General features: G+C 40.7%; 1 protein-coding gene across 3 annotated transcripts in view; it reads left to right on the forward strand.

Annotated features, from left to right (window-relative positions):
* Nucleotides 1-24,268, forward strand: part of PPP2R2A (protein phosphatase 2 regulatory subunit Balpha) — a 33,914-nt gene that overhangs the window by 6,262 nt on the left and 3,384 nt on the right. For 2 of the 3 annotated variants that reach the window (XM_077789237.2, XM_021546274.4), the window contains exons 3-6: nucleotides 19,692-19,789; nucleotides 22,683-22,848; nucleotides 23,313-23,425; nucleotides 23,650-23,827. In XM_077789237.2, the coding sequence (XP_077645363.1) occupies nucleotides 19,692-19,789; nucleotides 22,683-22,848; nucleotides 23,313-23,425; nucleotides 23,650-23,827 (555 nt within the window). Of the gene's footprint in view, nucleotides 1-5,855; nucleotides 5,930-14,077; nucleotides 14,091-19,691; nucleotides 19,790-22,682; nucleotides 22,849-23,312; nucleotides 23,426-23,649; nucleotides 23,828-24,268 lie in introns of all 3 variants that reach the window. The other variant, XM_085559238.1, reaches the window with a different exon arrangement.

Genomic DNA, 24,268 nt, shown 5'->3' on the forward strand with positions numbered 1-24,268 from the left:
ATGGAGTGAGTTTGTACTTCAGAACAAATTTAGTCAATTTGTTTAAGTGCTCAGCAGAAGGAGAAGAGTCAAGCAGCTCTATCTCAGTGTTTCAGGTGGAATTCAAAGATATGTAAAAGTTGGATAGTCCAGGTCCAATGCTGGGAGCCAGGAATTTATGTCCTAAGCTTTAGCCCTGAGAGATTACTGCTCATCTTGGATGAGTTGTTTAATTGTTTTGTGCCCATATTGTCTCTGAAAGAAGCATCTGAATAGCTGCTATAGTTGATAATTACTGACTTTATTTATGCTTAATACTTAATGCTTAAGCATTCTGTGATGCTTTGTTAATTACCTGGGATTTGCTTCATGTGACCTCTTACAGCCAAACATGGCTGTCTCTGTTTTAGACTGAAAATGATGAACAGATAAAATTCTGTCCCTGGCTTGTGTGTGGTAAAAGTTTGAAATGAAATTGGACATTTCCCTGGTTCGGGGATGCTTTCTGTGGTTCTAGGTGTGTTATGTCTGTCAAATGTAGTTTGATACTTATTTTTGACAGGTTTCAGAATTGCTAAGCAGCAATGGCAACTGATGTTACTTCATCAATGGTAGTTTGTCTTGAATGCATGAAAAGTGTTATTTCTGAGTAAAGAGAAGTGAAGACAGGAATAAGGATGTCTATAAAAAAGTTGTTTACCACAAGCTGGGGTTTTTTGGTTGTTTTGGTTTGGCTTTGTGGGTTTGTTTGTTTGTTTTAATGAGGATTGATGGAATTAGAGAGGAGAAAAATCTTAGAGAATAAGAGTGACTGTGAAGTTGCAGTAATATTGCTGAGGAAAGGTTGGAATATAGTTGTGGGAGGGAAGCTAATTTGGGCTTTTGACGACTGTGATTATGTTCTCTATGCTCATGAGGTAACATCATTTACAAGGAGCAAGACCTAGTAATAGGTAGTTTGAAATATGCTGTAGATGGCAAAAGAGAGACCCAAGGTTTTAGTCCTGTTCAGTATTCCTGAGTCTGCTTCTGTATTTGAGCTCTTCAGCTCAAATACAGAATGTCTGTATCCAGAGAGAGAAATAGGCTACTGTGTTCTAGGAGCTGCTGCTCTGGATGGACTAGAGTGTGCATTTAAAGTGTGCAGTCCCCCAAAACAAAGAGCATTTAGCAGACAGATAAATAGGCAGTGGCTGTTCAGCTCCCCAGAAATAATTCAGTCCTCTTTCTTGTTTGGAAGCAGGGGCACTTCAGCTTGTCAGTCAGGGATTTTTCTGTCCCTTCTGTGAGGCATTGCTGTTCTTGGAATCTCTGTCTTAAATTAAAAATCAGTTCTAAAAAAGGCTTTTGTGTTGGAAATGCACTGCTAGAATGATCAAGCCATCAGACTCCACAGCACAAATGAGTGCAAGCTAGGCTATCAGCAGCAGTCTAGATGGATTACAGCTCTGAATCAGCTTTGTGAAACTTTTTAGCTTTTCATTCTATAGGGGCTACCTGAATGCTTCTCATTTGGCTATTTCTACTGTAGGGATGGAGTCCTGTGGTAGCTGTAGCTTCACAGAATGTATTTTTAAAGAGCTAAAATGAAGACTAAAGTTCCCAGTGGATGCAGAGCTGAAGGAAGACTTAAAAGCTAGGTGTTCCAAGCTGTACTGTCTGGGCTTTTCCCCCGCCTTCTTTCTGTTCTCCCTGACTTGCCTATTTAGGCCACAGCTGCATGTTTGGCAGCATTTCTCCTTAAAGAGCTACTCCTTCACACTCTGCTGGCATGGCTGTTCACCTAAGAGGACAGGGAACTTGCTGGGGAAGCTGATCCAGCTGAAAATTGGTAAAATCGTGGTTTGTCACTGAATTATTTTTTGGCTGAAGTGAAGCCTGATGTGATGCTCAGAGCTCCTCATGTGCTTACGCCAGTGTGGAGAGTGATCAAGTGGCTCAGAGGAACAGGAGGAGCTGTGGAAGAAGATTGGTCTCTTTGTAGGACTTCACAAAAAGGCAGTGCGAGATCCTGATTGATCTCTGAGTGCTGTGCTACTATGAAGAGTAACATCAGGTGCTAAAAAGGACTTTAAACTTTTGCAGTTCAAGATCTGTACTTTGAATATGTGCTATCTGCAGGCCAGCAATAAAATCACTGTTACAGGATCAGACTTATTTTGTGATGGATTTTTTTATAGTACGTATGGAGTGGGTTTTCTGCTGTGTCCACACAAGCAGTCTGTGGAAATGGGATTTGTTCAGTGATGTTTCAAGCTCTGTTAGTAAAATGAGCTTGTTAATATCAGTGCAGTTAGTTTCTTTGAAGTTGTTGTAGGAAATAATACCAGTTGAACGGGAGGTGGCTTATTACTGATTGCTTTATTGTAAAGCACTTAAAAAGGATAATCTGACAAATGATAATCTTCTCTTGTTGTGTCTTATCAAGTCTTAATATGATTTGAAAAATTGATCCCTTCTTTGGGGTTTCATTGTCACCTAAATTGATGTATTGTCTTGCATTAAATGCTGCAGAATTAGTCTGCCTTTGTTTTAGCTGCTGTTAAAGTGTGTATGCAATTAAATCTGCTCTGTGTGTGCCTCTTGGAGCAAAAACATCAATTACTGATGGTACCGAGTTAAGGCTGCAGTTTGTCCTTTCATCTGTAGGAAACACTGTGCTCCCACGATGATTTCATTACATAAGATGTTTTAATAACTGCCTTAAGGGTATTTTTCAGGCCTTTTTTCCTGTTTTCAATGTTCTGTAGTATGCAGCACCATAACTGTGTACAGTATTTTTAGTATGGAGTGAAAAGTTTAGCAGCACAAATCAGTGTTCAGTAATCACATGAAACTGAGGTTTGCACTCAAAGAAGTTATTTAAAGGAGTAAAAAGCCTTGGCTTGGGTTGATGTTTAGGTTGTGAATGTGAGTGGTTACCCTGTTCCAATGAAAATGAAAGCAGATAAATACAGGAAGTATTTATTAATCCAAACCAATTGGGAGTAATCTCTTTCAAGAAGCAGTGGTCAAAATAATAATGCAGGGACAGTTTTCTAGGCTTTAAACTTGAGTGGAGCACGTATAATTATAGCTTTGTTATATTGCCACAGGTCAGTTATGCACTTGCAGCATGCACCAGCTAAATGCTGCTTTTGTAAGGTCAGCGTGTCAGTAAACTGGAAATAGATGGGACATTGCCTGCTGCTTTGAAAATGGGGAAAGCATAAAAAGGAGTCTGAAGAGGTGAAATATTGATACCTCGTGTGTGTGCACTTTATTAATAATTGTATGTAGCAGGATTTCCTGAAATGAATATTGTGTTGCTCGTTGTCTGGCTTCCCACACAGGCCTGCTGGGGGACACTGCTCTGGGCAGTGGGCAGTGTCCGTGGGGGTGCTCTTGCCTGGGTTTTTAGTGACTGGCAGGTTTTGGGTTGTTGAAATTAAGTACCACTATCAGGTTCTGCTACTCTGAGCTGATATTACTGAAAACAAATATTTGAGGCTTCTCTGCATGACTGTAATCCAGTGAGAGAAACAGAAGTGGCTGGAAGCTTCTCTCTTTTCTCTCCTAGCTTATCACTCTTTGGTTAGGCACTGGAGGAGAAGCTATTAATTTTGTCAGCCATTCTTTATCAAAATGTATTTTCCTCTCAGTGATCTACAAGTGATAGCACCATGAAGGGAACGAGCATATTTAGGTCACATGTGAAGCCCCTGAGGCAGTTCTGTTTGCATCTAATTTTGGAAGAAAATTTTAGGGTCGGGAAAAAGTGGGTTTAAAGGAGTTGTATTGTAAGAAAGATTGATTTTCCCAAATATATAGAAGGTGTTTTGTGTGGAAATGTTTCCCTTTGCATTTTCAGTTGCAGTTCTTAAATTAATGCTCTTGGAATAAAGAGAGCTCTAAACGTACACAGTTAGCACTCTGGTTTTGAGAACCTGAGAAAAGATAATTGCATGAATTCAGGAGCAGTTAAGGTAATTGAGACTTCATATTATAGTTGCTTACTTAAAATATGTTAAATACAGTGTAATTTCTAATATATTCTTGTTTGCTGATTGCCAGTAGTTGTATGTTCCCTTTTTTTTAATGACTATAAAAAGTGTTTCGGTGACCATTCTTTGATATGGTCTTTTTAAAAGCAGTTATTTTAGTTGTCATTTGTGCTATTGTTAAATGATGATTTGAGAAGTCATGAACTATATTTGTATATAGTGCTTATAAATGTAATCCCAAGGTCTTGATTTATTTTCAAATAACTTGAAAGTGAATTGGTCTGGTGGACAAGAACTGCATACTGAAATAAAGCTTTGGCTTTCGTAAAGATATAATGACTCTCAAAGACACTTGTTTGAGAGTTCTTGGGCTGTTTTCCAGTGGAACTGCCTAAGAAACCCCTGACTTTTCTGGTACTGTTCTTGGTGCATTGAGTAGGGGAGATAATACTTGGGTTATTTTTTAATAGTGACCCAATTTGGCTCATTTTGAAGTGGGACCTTGGTGTGGGAAGAGGAATTAGAATTCCAGTTACAGCCCAGCCTGCATTTAGGTTTGTTGTCACTTGTTTGTTGGTCCTTCCTAGTGCCTGTCACTGCCATGAGCCAGGTGATCCCTGAGCTCCAGGGAATCACCTGGGGAAACCAACCCAAATGAAAATTACATCTCTTGGATTCCTTTTGGATTAATTTTACTCCTCATCAGCTTCTCCAGACTTAATTTATCCAACTTTTAGCAAATGCTTGTGGTAGGATAGGTGGCAGTTCTACGTCAAAGTGATGAGAAGTGAAAGGATGGATTGCTTCTCTTGGAGAGCTGATAATGGTTCTAAGGCAACATGGGAAACTGTGGAATTGGGAACAATTGGGAACAATTCAGCCTCCTCAGCCTTCTCATGTTCACAGTTGATCCCTGCTTGCTTATAGTTTGCCTTTCACATGGAAATTCTACTTTCAGTGCACTGAGATTTGTATTTGAGGACATTTCTTCTCATAGATCAATATGAACAAACAGCAGTTGAAGCCTGCAGTGTTCATTATATAGCCCAGCAGTGAGACAATGTCACTGTTTATAGAGGTAATAGTCAAACATTCATAAGCTGTTTCACTGGAATGTGAAATTGGCAGGAATGACTTTTTGCCCAGAAGTTTAAAACTTTTTGTATAATCCTTCTGCCTTTTTTCCAGTGAGTTCTCCTCACAGCTTTATTTTCCCTCCTGAGACCTGTGTGGTGTTTCCCAAACATGAGGTTCCAAAGTCTTTGATAGTTTTTTGTAATGATCTTTGACATCCTTGCAGGACACTACCAGAATACTCTCTACTTTTTTATATATAAAACATATATAAACAAATTTCATATATATATGTATTTAAATCTGTTAATACAACCCTTCCAAAACCCACAGAAAAGGTCCTGATCTATAAACAGAAATATTTGAAAGAAACACTTAAAAATAAAGGTTGGTATCTTGCTTTGATTAGTAGACTATATCTATAATTTTAAGAGGTGTTATAAATATGCCTGGAGTTGTCAAGATTCCGTGTGTTGGGAATCTTAAAGTCCAGGCCAGAAATTAGAATTGGCTTCTGTTTAATAATGATTTTTTTAAAGAAGCTGAGGCATGTATGCTTGGGCCAGAATAGAAACACAGGAAAACACTTGCCAAGTTGGGGGGCGGGGGAAGAAAAGGCAGCTGGGCAAAGGAAGAGTGTTCTTTAAGGTTCCTGGTGCCACTAAAGATGCACCAGGTGTTAAAAGGAACTGAGAGCTGAATGAGTGACCAGAGTGAGGGAGGTAATCAGAAATTTTGAGTTTCCAGTCACTTCACAGAGCTGCCTATTTATCTCTGCTGTATTTATCTCAACTTCAGTTGTACTTGTGACCTTCAGAGGCCCTCTGCTCCCCGGCAGGCTGCCTGAAATTCAGCTGGAGAGTGGCCCTTCCTCCTGCCCTCCCTCCCTGCCTGTCTGCTGGGCAAGAGGAATTGCTGATTTCTTTTTTTTTTTGCTTAGAAGGAGGCACTTCATGCATTGTCTGAGCCACAACAGCCTCCTGCATTCTACGCACCAAGATTTAAAGCATCCAAATGTTTGGCCTGAGCTTTGCACCTGAAATAAATTCTTTGGTCAAAGAATGTGTTAGAAGAGTCTGAAACAGCAGGGTAGTTTTGAGGAGTTGGTTTTTTATATCTATAACAGGAATGCACACTAAGTCAGAGTTCTAATTTTGAAAGGCATTGCTGAAGTATGATATTTTTTGTAGTAATATTATTACTGAATTTTAACCTGAAGTGTGTGTTCTGGATTGGCTTCAGGAAAAAGAGAAAATGAAGCTATTGCAGAGCTCTGTCTGTAGCTCTCTCAGTGACAAGAAAGGCATTGCCTGAAGGCTTCTTTTCTCTGTGTGCAGAACAATGGCCCAGTATGTTATTTCCAAATATATTGTTATTTGTAAACAGACCAGCAGCTCCTGGCCGCACTGTGCTATGCAGCCTATTGAAATTCTGGCTGTGATTCCAGCAGAGATTTTTCCATAAATAGCTCTGTACTACTTGGGAACACAAACAAGCCCTGAAAAGATCTGAAGTAAGGTCTGCTGATGGACTGTTTAGCCTGTTATTAGTGTGTACTTCAGGGTAGATACTATGGTGGATGTGAGGAATTTTTCTATAGGCTTATGCAGGGGCTGTCAGCAGGAATTAAAAAGTAAATAATTACCAATCAAATTAGGTCCACGGACTCACAAATCACCTGTCTAGAGCATAGGGGAAAAAAGGATAATAAAAATCAGTAACTATGAGCAGAAGCAAGTAAATTTTCTTTCTGATTTTTTTTTTTAATAAAAGCTATTATGTAATAATTAAGCATTAGGTTAGGGTTCAAGTAAATACAACTTGAAATTAAAATTATTTATTCTTTCCATGAACAGACATCAAAATTTATGCTGATTGGATATTTGTTACATGAATTAATACCTGCACTGGGAAATGAGCTGTATTTCCCAGTGCTGTGTAGGTAAACACCCACTTGAATAAGTAATACAGTAATATTTTATAGACCATTCATTTATAATTGGTGTAAGCTGTCGTGAGTAATTGGTGTAAGTCATCTTGAGGAAAAACTTGTAAACATTCTGTGAATTAGAAAAGAGTTAAATAAATACTTCTGTGTTTTGTCTGGGTCACAGGGCTGATTCTCTGCTGGTCCTGTTGCTCATAACGTTTTTTCCTAAGAAAGAATAAATCCCCTTTTAAAAGCAGTCAAAGAACACAAAAATAACTTTGGCATTTGAGAAATCCCTGCTTAGAGTGGGGACTCTGGAGTGTCCTTAACCCCTGGTTATCAGAGCAGATGTGTTTGTCAGGTGTCAGAGTGAGGATGGGATCCCTGAGCCCAGCCCCACAGGAGATCACTGGGACATTGTCTCAGTGCAGACCTCTCAGCTGTACCTGCTGCTCCTCTGGGATGGTGATTAAAAACCTGCAGCTGTGGCCACTGAGCAGTCTCAGGAGGATCTCGGAGATCTTCACTCTCCAGAGCCTTGGCTGTGTCTGAAGTCAGCTCTGCTGAAGGAGCACCTGCTCTGAGGTGTGGGGTCACACAAGGCTGGAATTGGAAATCAGCTCTGACAGAGGCACCGACTTCGTGCTGATAACTTGGAGTCACAGAATCCTGGAATGATTTCCATTGGAAGGGATCTTAAAGCCCATCCAGTGCTACCCCCTGCCATGGGCAGGGACATCTTCCACTATCCCAGGCTGCTCCAAGCACTGCCCAACCTGGCCTTGGACATTTCTAGGTCTGGGGCAGCCACAGCTTCCCTGGAAATTCAGTCTCAGCCCCTCACAGGGAGGAATTTCTTCCAAATATCCCATCTTGACCTCCTCTCAGATTGAACCCATTCCCTCTTGTTCTGTCTCTCCAGGCTTTTGTAAATAGTCCCTCTCCATCTTGGTGGGAAGAACAGCTGAACTTCTGACACTTTTTGATGGCCTAGGTGGTATTTATGAGCTTGTTCACATTTATTTTTTCATGAACATTCTTTTTCATTCTTTGTAGGCACATTGAGAGCAGCTCCCTAAGAAACTGGGGAGTATAAATAAAGCTGCTCTGCACTCCAGCAAAGCCCTTCTGCTACCAAGGGGTAATTAGCCTGGGTTTGCAAAACAGATACATTGCCAACATATTTATCACAGAGACAAGAAATAAAGCTTTAAAGCTTCAATAAGACTCAGTCAAATACTGCTAATGCATTTTGAGGAATCCTTATACTCTGTATAACTTGCATTTCAAAGCATGTCTTAGGAGAATTATGGAGCACTTGTGTGAGCATTATGGATAAACCCTGAGGAGCCTTGAGAGAATGAACTGTGACTTAGCTCTGTGCATACAAGTTTTCCAGGGAGTGGTGGCTTGAGATGGAGTTGAGATCTCCTGAATGTTTATAAATTCCTAGGATGCACTTTATCTCCAGGTCAGCAAGGGTGTTTTCTGCAGCTCACAAATGTCATAAACAGACATTTAATTCTTTGTTTCAGCATGAAGTTTATTCTGAAAAATGAGTAAATATGAATTTTTGTCTTCAGCAGTGCTAAAATTGAGTTCTTACTCTCTTGGAAATAAAGGTGGAGCAAAACTGCTTATCTTTTAATGATAGGTTGTAAGTTAAAGCTCTGCAGGCAGAAAAGATGTTGGAACAAGTCATGTACCAGAGTGTTTAAACCAGGCAAATGCTGCATTAGAAGAAAAATAATCCAGTCTGTTATTTATAAGTTTTTTTGTCTCAGTTCTCCTTCTATTGCTCAACAAGTCCCAGTTTTGTGAGTGATAGTGACAGAACGTTCAGGCACCTGAGGGGATCTCAGATGAAGCAATTGTGGGCATGAAGTTTGTTCCTGCTGGAGTTAATTTTGTTCCCCTGTAATTAGATATGTATGATCTGTATGCAGTTGTACAAAGGACAGAAACTATGAGTAACTCCCAAACTAAATGGATTTTTATGGAAGATTGTTTTGAAACAAAGTAACTTAAGAATTATAATGCATTTAGGATTTTAACACAAATGTTGCTTAGGTAGAATATTTTTTATATTTTATGTGTCTGTTATTTTTTTTCCTATTTCCTATCAAACTCATCCTTTCTCATGGAGTGCTTAGGGGTGCATAGCCTCTGACTGTGGCATTATCCAACCTCTGGATAACTCCTGTTCCCAGTCTTTTTTTGGTAATCCTAGACTGTGAGTGAAGAGGAGTTTTCACTGTAATTGAAAGCGGATTGATGCAACACTGAGTGTGACACATCCTCAGTAGGAGGGCCACTCTTCCTCTTCCCCACCTGAAAATAGATTTAAGCTCTCAGCAGCTGAATTTTGTGATGTTAGGAAACAGAACCCTACAGTAGTTTTTCCATCAAATGGGTGCCTGGTATTTAAAAATGCTGAAACGCTGGATTTACTACTAATTACTTTTTTGTTTAAAAGCAGAACAATTCTGCTTGGAAGGAGGAAACTTGTGGACAGATTGAGCCCTTAAAAAAAAAATAAATTATTCTGTAATATTGCAGTAGCTGCAAAGAAGAGGCCCAAGGAGATGCTGTGACCTTCAACTGCTCATTCCTGGCCCTGGATAAATGTTGTAGTTCCACAAACTGTGAAACATTCACCCTCCTTGCTGAGGTGATTTCAGCTGGGTACCAGGAGTGGGGCTGGATTTCTGCCACTCCAGCCTCTCCTGTTTATGATATTAATAAACTGGTGTCAAATGTCCTGGGAACGGTTTATGCAGGTTGAAAGACCTTTGTTTCAGCCAACAATAGACTTGAATTAGTATGAATAGGAAAAGCAAATAGGCACTTCCTGTCATATTTGAAGGAATATTTGAGTTTGGGAAGTGTGTTTTAAGACATGTGAACTAAATGCTCATCACTTGCTCTTTGTCCCCAGCAAAATGTTGCCTGTGTATGTGTATTTCTGTTACCTTCCTAAATATGTTGCAGTGCTAATAATGTAAGGTGGAATCCCCTTCTGGAATACATTGTTTAGGATATTCTTTGAGGGAAAAACTCAGCACCTGTGTAATGAAGATTTAAAAGGGAATTGACTTGGTTGTTGCTTTCTTCATCACATTTATTCCTCAATTGAAAACTTGGAGGCCTCTTACAAAGACTAGAAATTATTAGGATAAAGTGAAATAATGGAGTGGTGCCTCAGTTCATCTCGAGGTTGAGCTGCCTTTCACAGAGTGCTGTAACTCCTTTGTGTGGTTTCCGGGCAGAGGATGTCTTTAGAGCCTGTAGGGAATTCTTGTCAGGTATTAAATAATCCTTTATTATAGAGTTTGGAGTATTTTCAGGCTGATGTAGGTTGTGTTGAGTTGAAAAATGGCTCTGTCTTGAACTGGTAAGGTCCTCACTTTGCAGTAGTGTTCACATGGAGTTACTGGGACAGCAGCAATCTCCCAGAGTTGTGGAGCTCTGGAAGAAGCTTCAGGCACACCCCCCTCAATTCCAGAATGGGAAGGACTGTAGGGTAGGTTGCCTTGGTGTACATGTAAAATACATCCTCCGAGGTGGAGGCAGATCCCAAGGACTTGGGAACAGCAGCGAGGGCCACAACTCCTGTTCTGCTGATTCCAGGGTGTTACGTGTTTCACATCAACTGCTGCTGGACCCAGGTTAACCTTTACCTGTTAAATATGCAGTGCCTGCCTGTGGACAGCCCAGTTAGCAGGAGTTTTTTGGGGTGTTTATTTGTCTGGCCTGTTGTAAATGTATTTATTTTCCTGCTTATCTGCATGTGATCAGACTGCTTGTGCCTTCTTCTGTTCTCCCAACTAGATCATGTCCAGCCAAGGGGCAATACGAGTACTGGGAACTCTGGTTTGCAGCATTTTTTGAAGTAAATTCATTCAGTTGATACTCTTCTGCTTGGTGGAAGGAGGGAATTTTCCTCTTGATCTCCTGTGCATGTGTTCTGAAGGGAACTGCAGTCATGTCTTACAGTTTAAAAATAGAAAGCAATTAATCAGCATGATGAGGGTTAATGGTTTCTATCCAGAAATCAAACAGCTTTGCATTTGTTTGTATAGAGAGAACATTCATCTGTCTGCTGTTGTTGTAACAGGAGAGGATTTTTCACAGTAATTTTTGAAACATTCACTAATAAAAACTTATTTGGGGTTAAAAGCCCCAAAACTATTAAACTCTCTCATCAGGTGAACTGGTTTCAAGTTCAGGACTGTTTCCTGCTGGGAAATCCTAACCCCGTAGGGTTTCTTTCTTCTGTAGCTTTGCAGTGAAGTTGGCCTGAAAGGAGTTACAGAGTGCAGTGCCAGACTTGGTGAGCAGAAACAAAACCTACAGCCCAGTGGTTACAGTGAGCATGGTACAGGTATTGCACAGTGGATCACAATTCTAAATTAATTTAGGGTGTAAAAGTTCCTTCCTAAAGCTCACGGTATTACTTTTCTGTGTGAACGCTTTCTTTTCAAAAAGGTAAAATTTTGGAGCAATTTTATGTCATTTTCAGTGGTAGGAAGCAGGGACACATCAGTATCTGGCACATCTGTTTTCAGAGTACTTTGACGTGCTGCTCTTTGTCATCTCTGTTTTTTCACTGCCACCACAGGTGTCTGGAGTCCTGTGTACTGGTGACTTGAGTTTCCTACTATAGATGGAGGCAGGAAGCCAGGGGTCTGAGCTTTAAATAAATTTTCTTTCTGTTCTAGCAAAGTTAGATTCTGGCCTTGTTGTAGATGGAAGCTTGTGGAGACTCAGAAATGCAGTTAATTGGCATTTTGGTTCTGGGCTCAATGGCCTTTGTAAATCCAAGTGTGCTAGCTGGAGATGTGGTTGCTTCCGAGCGTGTTCCTTGCTTTCCCCCACAGCAGATTTGCTCATCTGGTGCCTTCAGCTCAGTCTCAGTCAATTCTGTTAGCTTAGCAAAATACAAATTGTTTAACAGAAATGAAATGTGTTGCCATTGTTCACAGAAGTTTGAGGTGGTGGCAGTGTCTGTTGAAGATGATTGTAAGTGTTCTCTGTAGTGATTTCTGCTCCTTCAGGGAGTTGCTGGGTTTGTGCAATTCTTTGTTGGTCTCTTGCCTTGGTCCAGGAATGGACTGTGTGGAAAAATAATGGTAAATTTAGTGGTGAAAACTTGCCCTGAGTGGAGATGTTGAAGCAGTTGCCCAACTGAGGCACAAGTGTGTGCCAAACACAAGAGTTAAAACATGCAGTGTGCTGCTGCCTATCTGACCTGGATTGTAATGTTGACCATAGATTGTGCTTTCTATGAATTCTATTTAAATGAGGATGGTACTTTGATGCCACAGTTAACTCGAGGTCCCATGAAGATTTCTGGATGCATAAGAAGCTGCTGTTTCAGATGAGAGATTAGCAGATGGTAATTGTTCTCTGCTTTACTCTTATCTTGTAAAACACTTAATCTGCATATTTGTTCCTATTCCAACTTGTAGAAGCTTTTGAGTCACTTCACAGATAATCCTGTTCTCTGCAGATCCAGTGCCATCCTCTCACTCTGGCTTTGCAGGGAGGAAGAGCTTCTGGAGCATGGGACAGATGGATTTGGAGTTGTTCTGCTCTGAGCCCAGTAAAGCTATTTAGGAGCATTACTGGCCTTCCTTAAAACTAATGGCAACAAGATTAGGGCTGGCGCCGCTGTTCCTGCCATGGGAGGGGATGGAAGTTTGCTGTTGTGTTTTCTAGGAAGCCAGGAGGCTTAACAAAAGTTATTTGTATGAATTTGCGAAACCACCAAAATAACATTGTTTTGTACTTGAGTATTAAGCTGCATTATCTCTAGATTATCTAGGTGTTACAAATTCAGCTGTAAGTTTTACACCATCCTAATACACATAAATCCTGTGGAATCTTGGAGTGCTGATTCTTTCCCTTGTCTCCAGTTCCACCTCCCATTAAAAAAAAAGTGACTAATTCCAGCTCCTGCTTCTGAAGGCTGGTGATAACACAGTGTTCTTGCTGTCATTGCTGGTACATGGATTTGACAGCACAAAGAGTCATCTCAGAAGGATGTGGCACACTGAGCTGTGCTTTGCCATGCAAGAGTAGAGTTTGCTTACCTGAGAGCCCACAGTGAGCAGGGCAGGCATGGGGCATGCTAATGTGACTTAGGAAGTAACAGGAAAAGCTTAATCAAGCAGTATCAAACTTTTATTTTAGGGAACCAACTAAAAAATTAAAAATTAAATGTGTAGTAGTAATAATGAGTAATTATAATAGCTTTCTAATCCAAAGTTGAAGTCGTTGCTGAACTAGAACTTCCCTGGTGTATCTCTCCAAAGGAAAGGGAGAAGAAGGAGTGAATTAAAGAAAAAAAAAAAAGAATAGGGAGGAGTCCAGGAAATTAGAGCAAAGTTGTGGTGGTTTAGGCCTGCTTGACAAAGCTTGTATTTGATTATTTTACTTAGGTGAGTAATTTATGCTGTGGAATACTATGTGTATTCCCTGTCTGGCCACTGGTATCTTGTGTATGCTGCGTGTGGGTAAGGGTGTAAATAGGACTGGGTGAGTCTCAGCTCTGAAGTGCATCTTCACCAAACAGCACTAAATGCTTTCAGCATCAGCAGGAGAATTATGACTTTGCCATGGTCGTGTTTTTAATTTTCAGCCTCCCAGGGCTGTTCAAGTGAGTTCACTCGCTTGGAGTGAATGTGTGGGCCAAGGAGCACTCTGTAAATCTTCCTCCTCCCTGTGCAGCTCCCAGGTTTGCAAAGCAAAGCCAGCCTAAGTCTTGTCTGCTGGAACTGCAGCCTGGGCTCCTGTGTGTTTGTGTCTGCCCTGGCAGGGCCAACAGCACTGAGAAGCAAGTTGGCCATCAGACAAATTCCCCTCTCTGGGAAGGAGGGCAGCTTTGTGTGCTGCAGAATTCCAGAGCTGGTACTTGGGAGAGAACAAGGAGCCAACTGGCTTTGGCAGAGATGCATGGCACAGAGGGAGGATTTTTGCCACAAGGGCAATAACCCCTTTCTGGCTTCTCTACGTGCATTTCTTCCTGTCCCTGTATTTTAAGGAATTAATACATTTTTAATGCCCTCTCTAGTAGAAAAGAGATCTATTTAGAGGACTTCTGAACAAGTCTCAAGTAGTAAGTTGAACAGTAAGAATGACTTCTCCCAACTGCCTTTGGATTTGTTCCCTAGTCACTTCAGGGAGACAGAATGAATGCAGGGAATCCTTCAGGCAAGTGAATGAAGAAGAGGGAAATGAAGTCAACAGTAAAACTGGTCACGGTAACTTTGGAGCATACAATCCATGTGTTCCCTTCCCCCTCTCCACAGATTTAAATTAGGGATGAGGCTGGAATGCAGGGGATGTTTTCTTTTCCACCACCAGCACTAAACAGTGCATGGCATTTTGCTCTCACTCTTTTCCTGGGGTGTGAAGTTGTAGTATCCTGTGCTGGGAGCTTTCCTCTGCACACAGACATGTGTTCAACCTGCCTTAAGCTCGTTTAAACAGCCTTCCTGCTCACTTTGGGATTAACACCGCACTATCTACCTTCAGAAATAAATGCACAATATCTGAGGACTCTGGATAAAGGAGTAAATCCAAATCACAAGCAGTGGGGTGTTGGTGGGATGACTTGGTGCATTGTGGAGCTGTTCAAAATATTTGAAGCCTTGGAAGAGCTTTTGTTTTCTCTCCAGTGTCCTTCATTGTTTGACTGGGGTTTTTTCCCAGTGATGAAATACATAATTCCAAAACAAAATCATTATTGGAAACAATGATTTCCAATCAAAAGCCATAAATTTCTGTCATTAGCTGTGACTTGAGCTGGAGTTTCTGGAAGTTCCATCTATTCAGTAGTTTATAGCAGTGAGGTTTTGCCTCTGCCTGGACTGGAAAGGACCAAACAACCCACAAGTGATTTCCATTTAACATCTGCAGGTTCTCCTGGCCAAATATTCTTCCTCTCTCTAGGAAGAGTGGCTCAGGTATATTCAGCAATTGTGCATCAAATTCAAATATTTCACTGTCTTTATGTCTCATTACGTTTATCCATTCCTCTGTTGCTTCCTCAGTTTGAGGCTGTTTGAGCTTCCATAGATTTTAATATTAATCCTAAAAGTTGGTTTCTTCATGTTTTTAGTTTGAGACAGTTTCTGAAGTATTCTTGGACTGATTGATTGATGTTTAGTTGGATGAAAATAGCTTTTCCAGGCTGATAAACTGAGGATTTAGGTCAGCAAATTTGGTTTTCACTCCCCAGGACAGAATTGCAAACCCGTAAATAATCTGCTCTGCTTTATGGACAAGACGATTTTGAGTTGTTCCTTTGGAAAATTACAGAAATGGTGTTTTGAGCCACTGGGAAAATATATAAACAATACTTTCTAAATAATTTTAAAATGCTTTTTAAATGTTACAATTCTTTGTTCCGTCCTTGGGAACATCAAGAGATTGCTCCACTTGTGAAAACACTCTGATTTACTTGCTCTCTGCTTAGGCAGCAGATCAATGTGATTCCAAAAACTTGCACAGAAACCTTTTGGGTCTGGTGAAATAAAGACTCTCTTTGTTCCTGCCATGATTGACTCGCTGCTGCAGAGTAGGTGACATGTTTTGCCTACCAAGCGTGTTTTCTAAGCAGAGTTTATATAAAGTTCATGGAACATTAAAATAGATAGCCTCTTCTCTACCAATAAAATCCCCTTTATTATATTATTGGAAACAAAGTTAATACAAAATTGCTTTTCAGGTTTGTCATGGGCCTTCTGGAATGAAGTCATCGAATTACAGTTTTATTTTGCTGGTTTGGATTGATGAAGCTGATTTATTCCCTTTTTCCATAGACATTTGGACAGTGGTAAAACTTCATCACAATCCTTTCTTTAAAGTTTCAGAAAACTTGATGGTGACAGTGCACATGTTCTGCATTCACTGCAACATGTGGAGGGCCCCCAGAGTGTGAAAGTGTGTTTTAGTATTTTGTTCCAAACACTGATTTTAACAGGGGAAAAGGCATTGGAAATCTGTTGGATTCCTTTCTTCTTCTTTTTTAATTTGAGCTGGTTCTCTTTCCAGTGCACTGGCCCAGTGGCCTTAGAGCCTTACCTGAAGCTTTGAGATGTGTTGGATTCTTTTTCTATTCCCTGTCAAAGACAAACACCATATTATGATTTTTTTTTTTTTATTGGCTCCTCTGGTTTCTGTCTCCATGTCTGCCATGGAAGAATTTAGTCCTGTTTGAATCCAGTCAAGTGTCCAGATCTTGCTGGTGGTTTTGATTTTTGTGGGAGCACTTGAAAAGTGAAGGTGTTTCATTGAAGCTTAAAAAACTTAGAGGAGGTTGTGAAAATAAAGATGATGTGCAGAAGGAGAGGAAAGCTTTGCCAGATTGTAGCTGCTGGATCTGGAAGAGCTGTAGGAAGCTTTGGATGGCTCTGGGGGAAGCAGACACTGCCCTGTCTCCATGTGCTGGTGGATCAGGGACATAAACCTCTCTTTAGTTTGAGATTTTTGTGATCAGTGGTTTAATTTGACTATAGAGTTTTGTATCTCCGAGGTGGAGACACAACTGTGCAGCAGCACTGTGTTTCCATAGTGTTTTGCTCAACCTGCTGCAGAACATTTTCATTCATAAATAGATTTCAGGTCATGCAGGTGATTCCCACCCCACCACCTCTTTGCTGTCAGGTCACTAAAAAACATTATTTGAAAGCATTTAGCGGTCTCAGAAGTATTTCTACAACAATAAGTGTTTGTGAAGGGATATTAAATGGAACTAAAGGACAAATGTATAGATCTGTGCAGAGAAATACTTGTAAATGATGTACTAACCTCTGAATTCTTTGTCCCAAGTTATGCAGGAAGGAGAAAGCCGGTTCACTTGGTTCTGGTATTGCAGGTGCCCTGCAGGAATGCGGGTGTACCTTGCTGTCCTGATTTTTGTCTTTGTCACAATCATGTCTTCATCTCTTGTGATTGATGCTGCCATGCAGTGTTTTAAACCTCAGCACTGGCAACGTCACGCTGCACCTTGGTGTCAGAGCTGTGCCGAGATGCTTGAGGGGAGCAGGAGACAGAACTGCTCTTCAGCTTACGGTGGCCAGCAGATAACGCTGTGGCCTAGGAGGGCTTTGGGTATCAGATAAAAGGGTCAGTGGTTATTTATCTCTGACATTGTGCTGGAAGAAAAGGGCACTGAAATGCATTCTATTTCCAGCAGCCATCAGCGTGGTGGCAGTAGGGCACTGCACACCTGCTTCGCCCTTAAATATCCCTTCCAGTGCCCCTGGCACTGGGATGGTTTCCCAGTGTGTGGCAGCAGGAGCAGCTCTGTGTGTGCAGGCTCCCACCTAGGGAGAGGAGGGAAAACAGCACAGGCTGGGGATACTCTCTTGTGATGCTGGAGGGCTAAAATCATCAAGGAATTACAGTTACCATTGGAAAAAAGGAGAAGATGGGTACATGTTTTGGGCAACGAGGATGTTAACACAGATGAGAATCCACAAGTGAATCCAGGCACTGGGGAGGTTAAAAAGCTCCCCCTGGCATTTCTCCAACACCTTTAAATCTGCCCAGGTCAGCAGCAGTGCCCTGATGTCTGCCTCTTCCTTTGAGGAAGGTATGGGAATGTGGAATTCCAAACAGGGCGTTACTGGGTTTGAATGTACAACTCTTTTTTTGCTTTCTAGTACAGATTTATTTGTACAATCTGTATCTTGGCCCTGGGTTGGGATTACTTAAGCAGAAATCACTTCTTTCTGTCACATTTTTAGCACCTTTTTTTTGCCTTTGGAGAGGGAACAGTCCAAGATTACATTGTGGAAGGCACATTGGATTTATTGATGTATCTTGAGTTTTAAAATGAATTAATATTTTTTCAATTGCAATTGCTGCTAAGGAATGTATTTGGTTTTAATTTAAAACTGATCCAATACTTAGAATGATCTGCATAGTGTCTGTCAGGCACTGGTGAGTTTTCAGTACCTTGTCACCACTGCCTGAACCTGCTGGACTCCTTGGACGTGTGGGATATGGGTGCTGAAAGTTTGTTTGTGCACTTGAGTCTGTGATGAAGCAGGATCCTTATCAGCTTGGAAATCACTGGGGGAAAGCTTGGATTCTCCTGAAAAAAAAAAAAAAAAAAAAAAAAAAAAAAAAAAAAAGACAAGAATGTCTGGGATCTCCATGAAAGTGGTTGTCTTTCTGTTGTACAAGATTTGAATATTACATACAATATACAGCATCATCTTACCTAGGAAAATAGAGATTTTTGTCCTTAAATAAAGGTTTTACTGGCTGCTGTTGCTGCTTGTTCTAAACTTTCCAGTGACTTTCACCAAATAAGTACTTTGATTAATTTATCCATCTATTCTTAGATAGATATATGAGACTTCTAAGGCAATTTTTTCTCTGCTCTTCTCTTTCCACATACCTGGACACAGTGGATTTTTTAATAATTCACTGTATTGTCATCAGTTTCAAGACTGTCAGAGCTTGTAGTGTTAAGCCTTTGTTTTTCTCAGTAGTAATTATTCTGTGTACTTCTCACTGCTGAGTTATGTTAGTAAATTTTGTGTGTGTGTGATCTGGATCCTGGTTCAGTGAGGTACAGGCTGAGGTTGTATTTCTGTCCTTAACTCCGTTTGGAGACTTTCCAGCCTGTATAAGCAGTGGCAGGAAGGTTGGTGGGGGAATCTCCAGGGCAGTTTGTGCTGAAGAATACAAAACTCTGTGGAGCTGGTGTTTGGCTCTCAGTCAAGCAGGTATTGATCTTGTTTGAGTCTAAAATGTTATGAATACAATGGAGAAAAAAGAAAACATCCCACAGAAAATTCTGTTTATCTACAGCTGACTGGCATGAAATGTCCTCAAGACTTGTGCATGTAAAACTCTCAAGTAGTTTCTCCAGCAGAAAATCAGATTTATAGAGTTGTGTTGCAATTTGGTGTTTCAAAAATGGTTTGGCTTCTGATTCAACTATTTGGGAGTCCAAGGAACATTTGTACCTTTGGAAATGTGAATGGGTGGGCTTGAGCTTCAGTTGTAATTTGTCCTTTTTGATGTATGAACAGCTCAGTTTGATACTATGGATTACTATTCTTGTCAGTGTATATTCACAATTTAATTTTAGTGCTCCCTATAAAAACACTTGTGGTAATGCAAACCTTCTTCATCCAGAAAAACTGCTGATGTTTTCTGGAGACTATTGAGGTTTGTTCCTGGTTTTCTGCAGCTGTTTATTCCTTAGACACAGATATCTGAACTTTTCTCCCATGATGTCTTTTGCCTTTAAGTCATCAATTGTGTACTGAGACCTTAAAAAAAAAAAGGTGCTTTGAGGTCATGTAGATAATGACTGTATCTAAATCATGCATTAGGAAAAATTGAAAAAATAAAAGTACATAGTTGCTCTAGGAAGGTGCAGTCTGTATTATCTAAAGTAGAGCCAGCATAGAAAAATCAGTTCTAAGAAGCTGAGGATATTAAACCTTTAAAAACAAAGTAATGCACAACACCGTGCTTGTAGCTCTGGCATGGTGATCTATAAACGCTTCTCAAATGTACAGTTTAAAAAACTACTGTAATTTTTTGGAAGAAACTTCTACTTTCATTTTATGGATGTCCTTCAACTAAAGTATGTTTTTTAATGGTTTGGGTTTTTTTTTAAATTGTGCCTTTCTTGGCCACTTGGTATTTAGAAGAATGATTAATCTGTGGGATTTATTTTTGTTGTTCTGCAGCGGATATAATTTCTACAGTAGAATTTAACCATTCTGGAGAGTTGTTAGCAACAGGAGACAAGGGGGGGAGAGTTGTCATCTTTCAACAGGAGCAGGAGGTGAGTGCTGTCTAATTACACTGTATTACATGTTCTTTCTATTCCCTTTTTTAAGACAAGGAGGATGTTATTATAAAACCCTTTACAAGAAGTGCATGCCTATGTGATAAGTGATCACAATACTGAAATTTAATGAGAACATTTTGATAGAAGTTATTTTAAACACACTTTGGTTGTGGTCTAAAGAATGTTGAAAGTGAAAACCAAAAAGGGGCAGGACACAAAGACCCTTGAGGGAGCTGAAGTTGGTTCTTGCACAATGACTCTTCCTGGCTGTGACGATGACTTCGGATTTTGCTGTAGCTGGGGATATTAAAAGTTGCCCTTAAGTAAGTGTGTGACTGCGACCTCAGATGTCCTTTTCCACTCTGGTATCAGTCAAGTAAAACCACTGAATCCCCATAGCAGAGGTATCTTTTCTCAATTTCTCAGTGTTTTTTGGCTTTTAGGCTTTACCTCCATGTCAGTGGGCAGGTGAGCTGCAGTGCCTGATTTTAACTGAGACTGAGACTGTAGCTGGAAGCTGCTGTGCTTAGAATGTATTCCAGAGAGATGTCACCTCACTGCCTTGAGATGTTCATTTTTGTTTCGTTTTTCCTTCAATTTCCATTTTAAAAGTCCCGAAGCCTGGGATTTCAGGTTCCCAGAGCAGGGGCTGATCTGTGGGCAAGGCACCGTCTCTGGGTCAGTGGGGACATCTAGTGGGGCTGCGTGGCACCAGCTCTTGGGGTATTTTGTGGCTTTTTATTGTTTTCCTTTTATTTCTTTATTACTTCTAATTCATGAGTTGTAGCTTGATGCATTTAAGGATCTTCTTGTGTAGCTTAGAGTTGCAGCAGTTCCTTGCCTGCTCTCAGGTGAGCTGTATTTAAATTACTCTTTGGGTTTTGGAGCATAATCTAAGCTCACATCCTTAGCAGCTGGGATCCAGGAGTAGGAAGAGCACCTGGGTTGTCAAATGAAATTCCACAGAATTGTTTTTGGCATTTTTTAGCTTTCCTGTGTTTAGGGAATGATTTGATTTTAGGGACTTACTTCCCTGATGCACTGGTAATTGGTTGTTCCAACAAACTGTCTAGAGCAGGTTTTATATGTGAAAGTGTATAAAATATAAGTGCTTCATTTGGAATTCTGTGCCTCTTTCTGCCACACTGCACTGGAGAGCTTTGCAGACCACGCCTGCAGGAAGAGAAACCCTCACAAGGGCTGTGTGAAGATCTGTGCAAACCTGTGTGGCTGCACCCACTGCCAAACTGCTGCCACCTCCGGGCTGGAATGTGGCAGCCAGTGACATCAGCTCAGTGCCAGGCAGGAAGTGAATACTGCAGCTCACAGAAACTCAGGAGGAATTTGCGTAGGCACTGTGCAATTACCTAAATTGGAATTTAACATCAGCCGCTTGGGCCAACACTTGTTTGGAATTTATTTTTTTTTTTCCTTTGAGCACCCTGAGACTGAGAGTTTAAATTTTGATTTTATCCCAAGGATGGAGTTCACATATTACTGGGTTTAGGTATTATTCTGGTCCTGTAAAGTTTTATTGGAATACACACATAGAATATTTAAGCCTCAGTCATTATGTTAAGTCTGGAGTTGAAGGAAAGTTCCCAGTTCCCTGGATTTCCTAAGGCATTTCCTACAGCACAGTAGATTTCCTTTCCAAGTTGTTACATGCAGTGACCCAGCTTCACTTGTTAGTTCTGACTGAGGTTTAGAACAAAGTCCCTTCCATTCTCCAGGCTGGGAAAAGCACTGTAAGGGACAGGTGTGGTACAGAATTCTGGTGCCAAATGTGATTTCTAAGCATTTTTCCACCTTAACCCTTCCCCACCCCCAGCTTACTTTAAAGTGTAGGAATTGCTGCTAGCTCTCAGGGTATGAAGCACGAGAAAATGATGCAAGGAATGTGACAAATGTGGGTCAGCAAGGGTTGTATCAGATGTGTTTTGGTGAGGTACTGAGGGATTAAATGAGCCCAGGGACATGAGACACCAGAGAAGGAAGGAGCAAAGTCCCCAGCCAGGAACATATCACAGCAAAGGCATCTGATGGTGCAGTCTCTGCAGTGGGTGGGACTGGAAGAATCACAAAATTCAGCTTGAAACCACTACAGGTGGACATGGGGAGTACTACACTAGAAATTGATCCAATTTTCTTCACCCAGTGGATGAAATTCAAGGTTCAGCCCATGCAGTGCAATATTTTGGTGCCTAAGACACAGCTTTTGGAAAGAGGAATTGTGTAATTTTTTCATTTTTGCAAACAATTCCATCTGGCCAGGTAACTGCAGGGGTGACTCTAATGCCAGAGCAGAGGTGATGAGCTTTTTGCCCTGCTAGAATGAGGAAGAAAAAGCTGCTTAAGCAGTTCAGAAGCTCTCAGGGGACTTTGGAGATGATAAACCAGAATAGTGGAGGTGCTGGTATAAACTTAGAGGTGCCATGTGGGATTTCCATAGTGTGCCTGGAAAGCTGAATGTACTCAGAGAGTAGATTTGCCATTTGTGTGTCTGTGTTGCAAGGGAAGGAGTATTCCCTTTAAACAGCTGAGGTGGAAAAATTAAGGATGTAAGAAGTTGTAGTTTGTTTTTGTGTTTGTTTTTTTTTTAATAAAATATTTAGGTAAAATACTAATTTGTTCAGCTGCTCAGCATTAATGTGAAAACTTGTTGAAGATGTTATTCACATTCTGTGAGGAGTTTCTAGAAGCTTAAGCTGCTGCATAAACTGTCTCTTCTCTGATGTTTTCTTAGCCAAAATAGTAGAAACTTTATTAAATTTCTTGCAACAGAGATGATGCTCATCTCATTTGGTTGACAGGATCATGAAAATCAAGCAGATTGTACCCCAATGTACATTGTATACATGTCTTGATAATTTAATTCTCTTTTTAGAACAAAACCCAGTCTCACAGTAGGGGAGAATACAATGTTTACAGTACCTTTCAAAGCCATGAACCAGAGTTTGACTACTTGAAAAGTTTAGAAATTGAAGAGAAGATCAACAAAATTAGGTGGTTACCCCAGAAAAATGCTGCTCAGTTTTTATTGTCTACAAATGGTGAGTATTTTGCACCACAGCATGCTATTGTTTAGGTTTGCTATTAGGATTTGGTCTAATCCTCTCCAAAAGGCTGGAATCAAGCAGGGTTTAACTGCAAGGATCTGGGGATGTGGTTCTGGCTTCTCTGGGCACAGGTGTCCCCAGCACAGGGAGGGGGTATTTGGGATTTAGCTGCTTTACAGCCTATGCGAGACCTTCATGTGGATTTGAGTCCCTGTGTCGGAGCTTACATTAATCATTCATAGCAATCCCTGTCCTGACTAAACTTGCTCTAACTCTTAAAAAAAGAACAAACTGTGGAGGAGGTTTTTTAATGCTTTTTATCTTGTCTTGTTTTCCTCAAGCAGCATTTTTGTCTCTTTTGGTGCACGTGGGTGGCCTTGTCTTGTTTGAAGGCATCAGCAGTGATGACTGGTGTCTCTCCATAGCTCTCATTTTAAACTGTGGCTGTTTCATTGCAGATAAAACAATAAAGTTATGGAAAATCAGTGAAAGGGACAAAAGACCTGAGGGTTATAATTTAAAGGAGGAGGATGGACGGTATAGGGATCCTACTACAGTTACAACACTACGGGTGAGTAGCTCACAATCAGCAAATTCCTCCTCTCCCAGCCCATGGCTTCAGGAGGAGCCACCCTATCAGATCATTAACTAAATCTTTCCTGTGATGTCACTTGGCAGAAATACTGACTTTTTAAGGTATTTCATCCAGCTCAGGATGTTGGAGAACTGTGCTGAGCAGTGCTGATGTCTGTGGCAGGTTTGGATCTCACTCTTGCCCTGCTCTGTGTGTTGCAGGTGCCAGTGTTTAGGCCTATGGACCTCATGGTGGAAGCCAGCCCACGAAGGATATTTGCCAATGCCCACACGTATCACATCAATTCCATCTCCATCAATAGTGACTATGAAACTTATCTGTCTGCAGACGACCTGCGGATCAACCTGTGGCACCTAGAAATCACAGACAGAAGTTTTAGTATCCTTTTGCCATTGTTCTGTGGGATGGGAGCAGGAAAACTGTTGGGTTTTATTTCCTTTCATGGGAAGTGTTCAGTATATGTACAGAGAATTAATCTCCATTAATCCTGGTTACTTCTCTCTAGTAATTGTAAGGGCTTTTTCTTCTGGAGAAGAAGTGGTTTGGTTTGGAGGGGACATTAAAGCTCACCCAGGTGGGCAGTACCAGGTTGCTCCAACCTGGCCTTGGGATACTTCCAGAGATGGAGCAGCCACACCTGTGTCACATTTTTAATACAAAATAGCATTTTGTAATGTAGCAGTATAAGTATAATTTAAGCAAAATAAAGTTCTATATTAAATACTTAGGAGATAATTTGTAGTATAAAATTGATTACTACAGGAGTAGAGCAAAACTGAAGCAGGTTTTTGCTGCTGTAAGAATGACCTGGAAACTGAT

Source organism: Lonchura striata, chromosome 22, assembly GCF_050655825.1.
Source record: "Lonchura striata isolate lonStrDom1 chromosome 22, ASM5065582v1, whole genome shotgun sequence".
Lineage (NCBI taxonomy): Eukaryota > Metazoa > Chordata > Aves > Passeriformes > Estrildidae > Lonchura > Lonchura striata.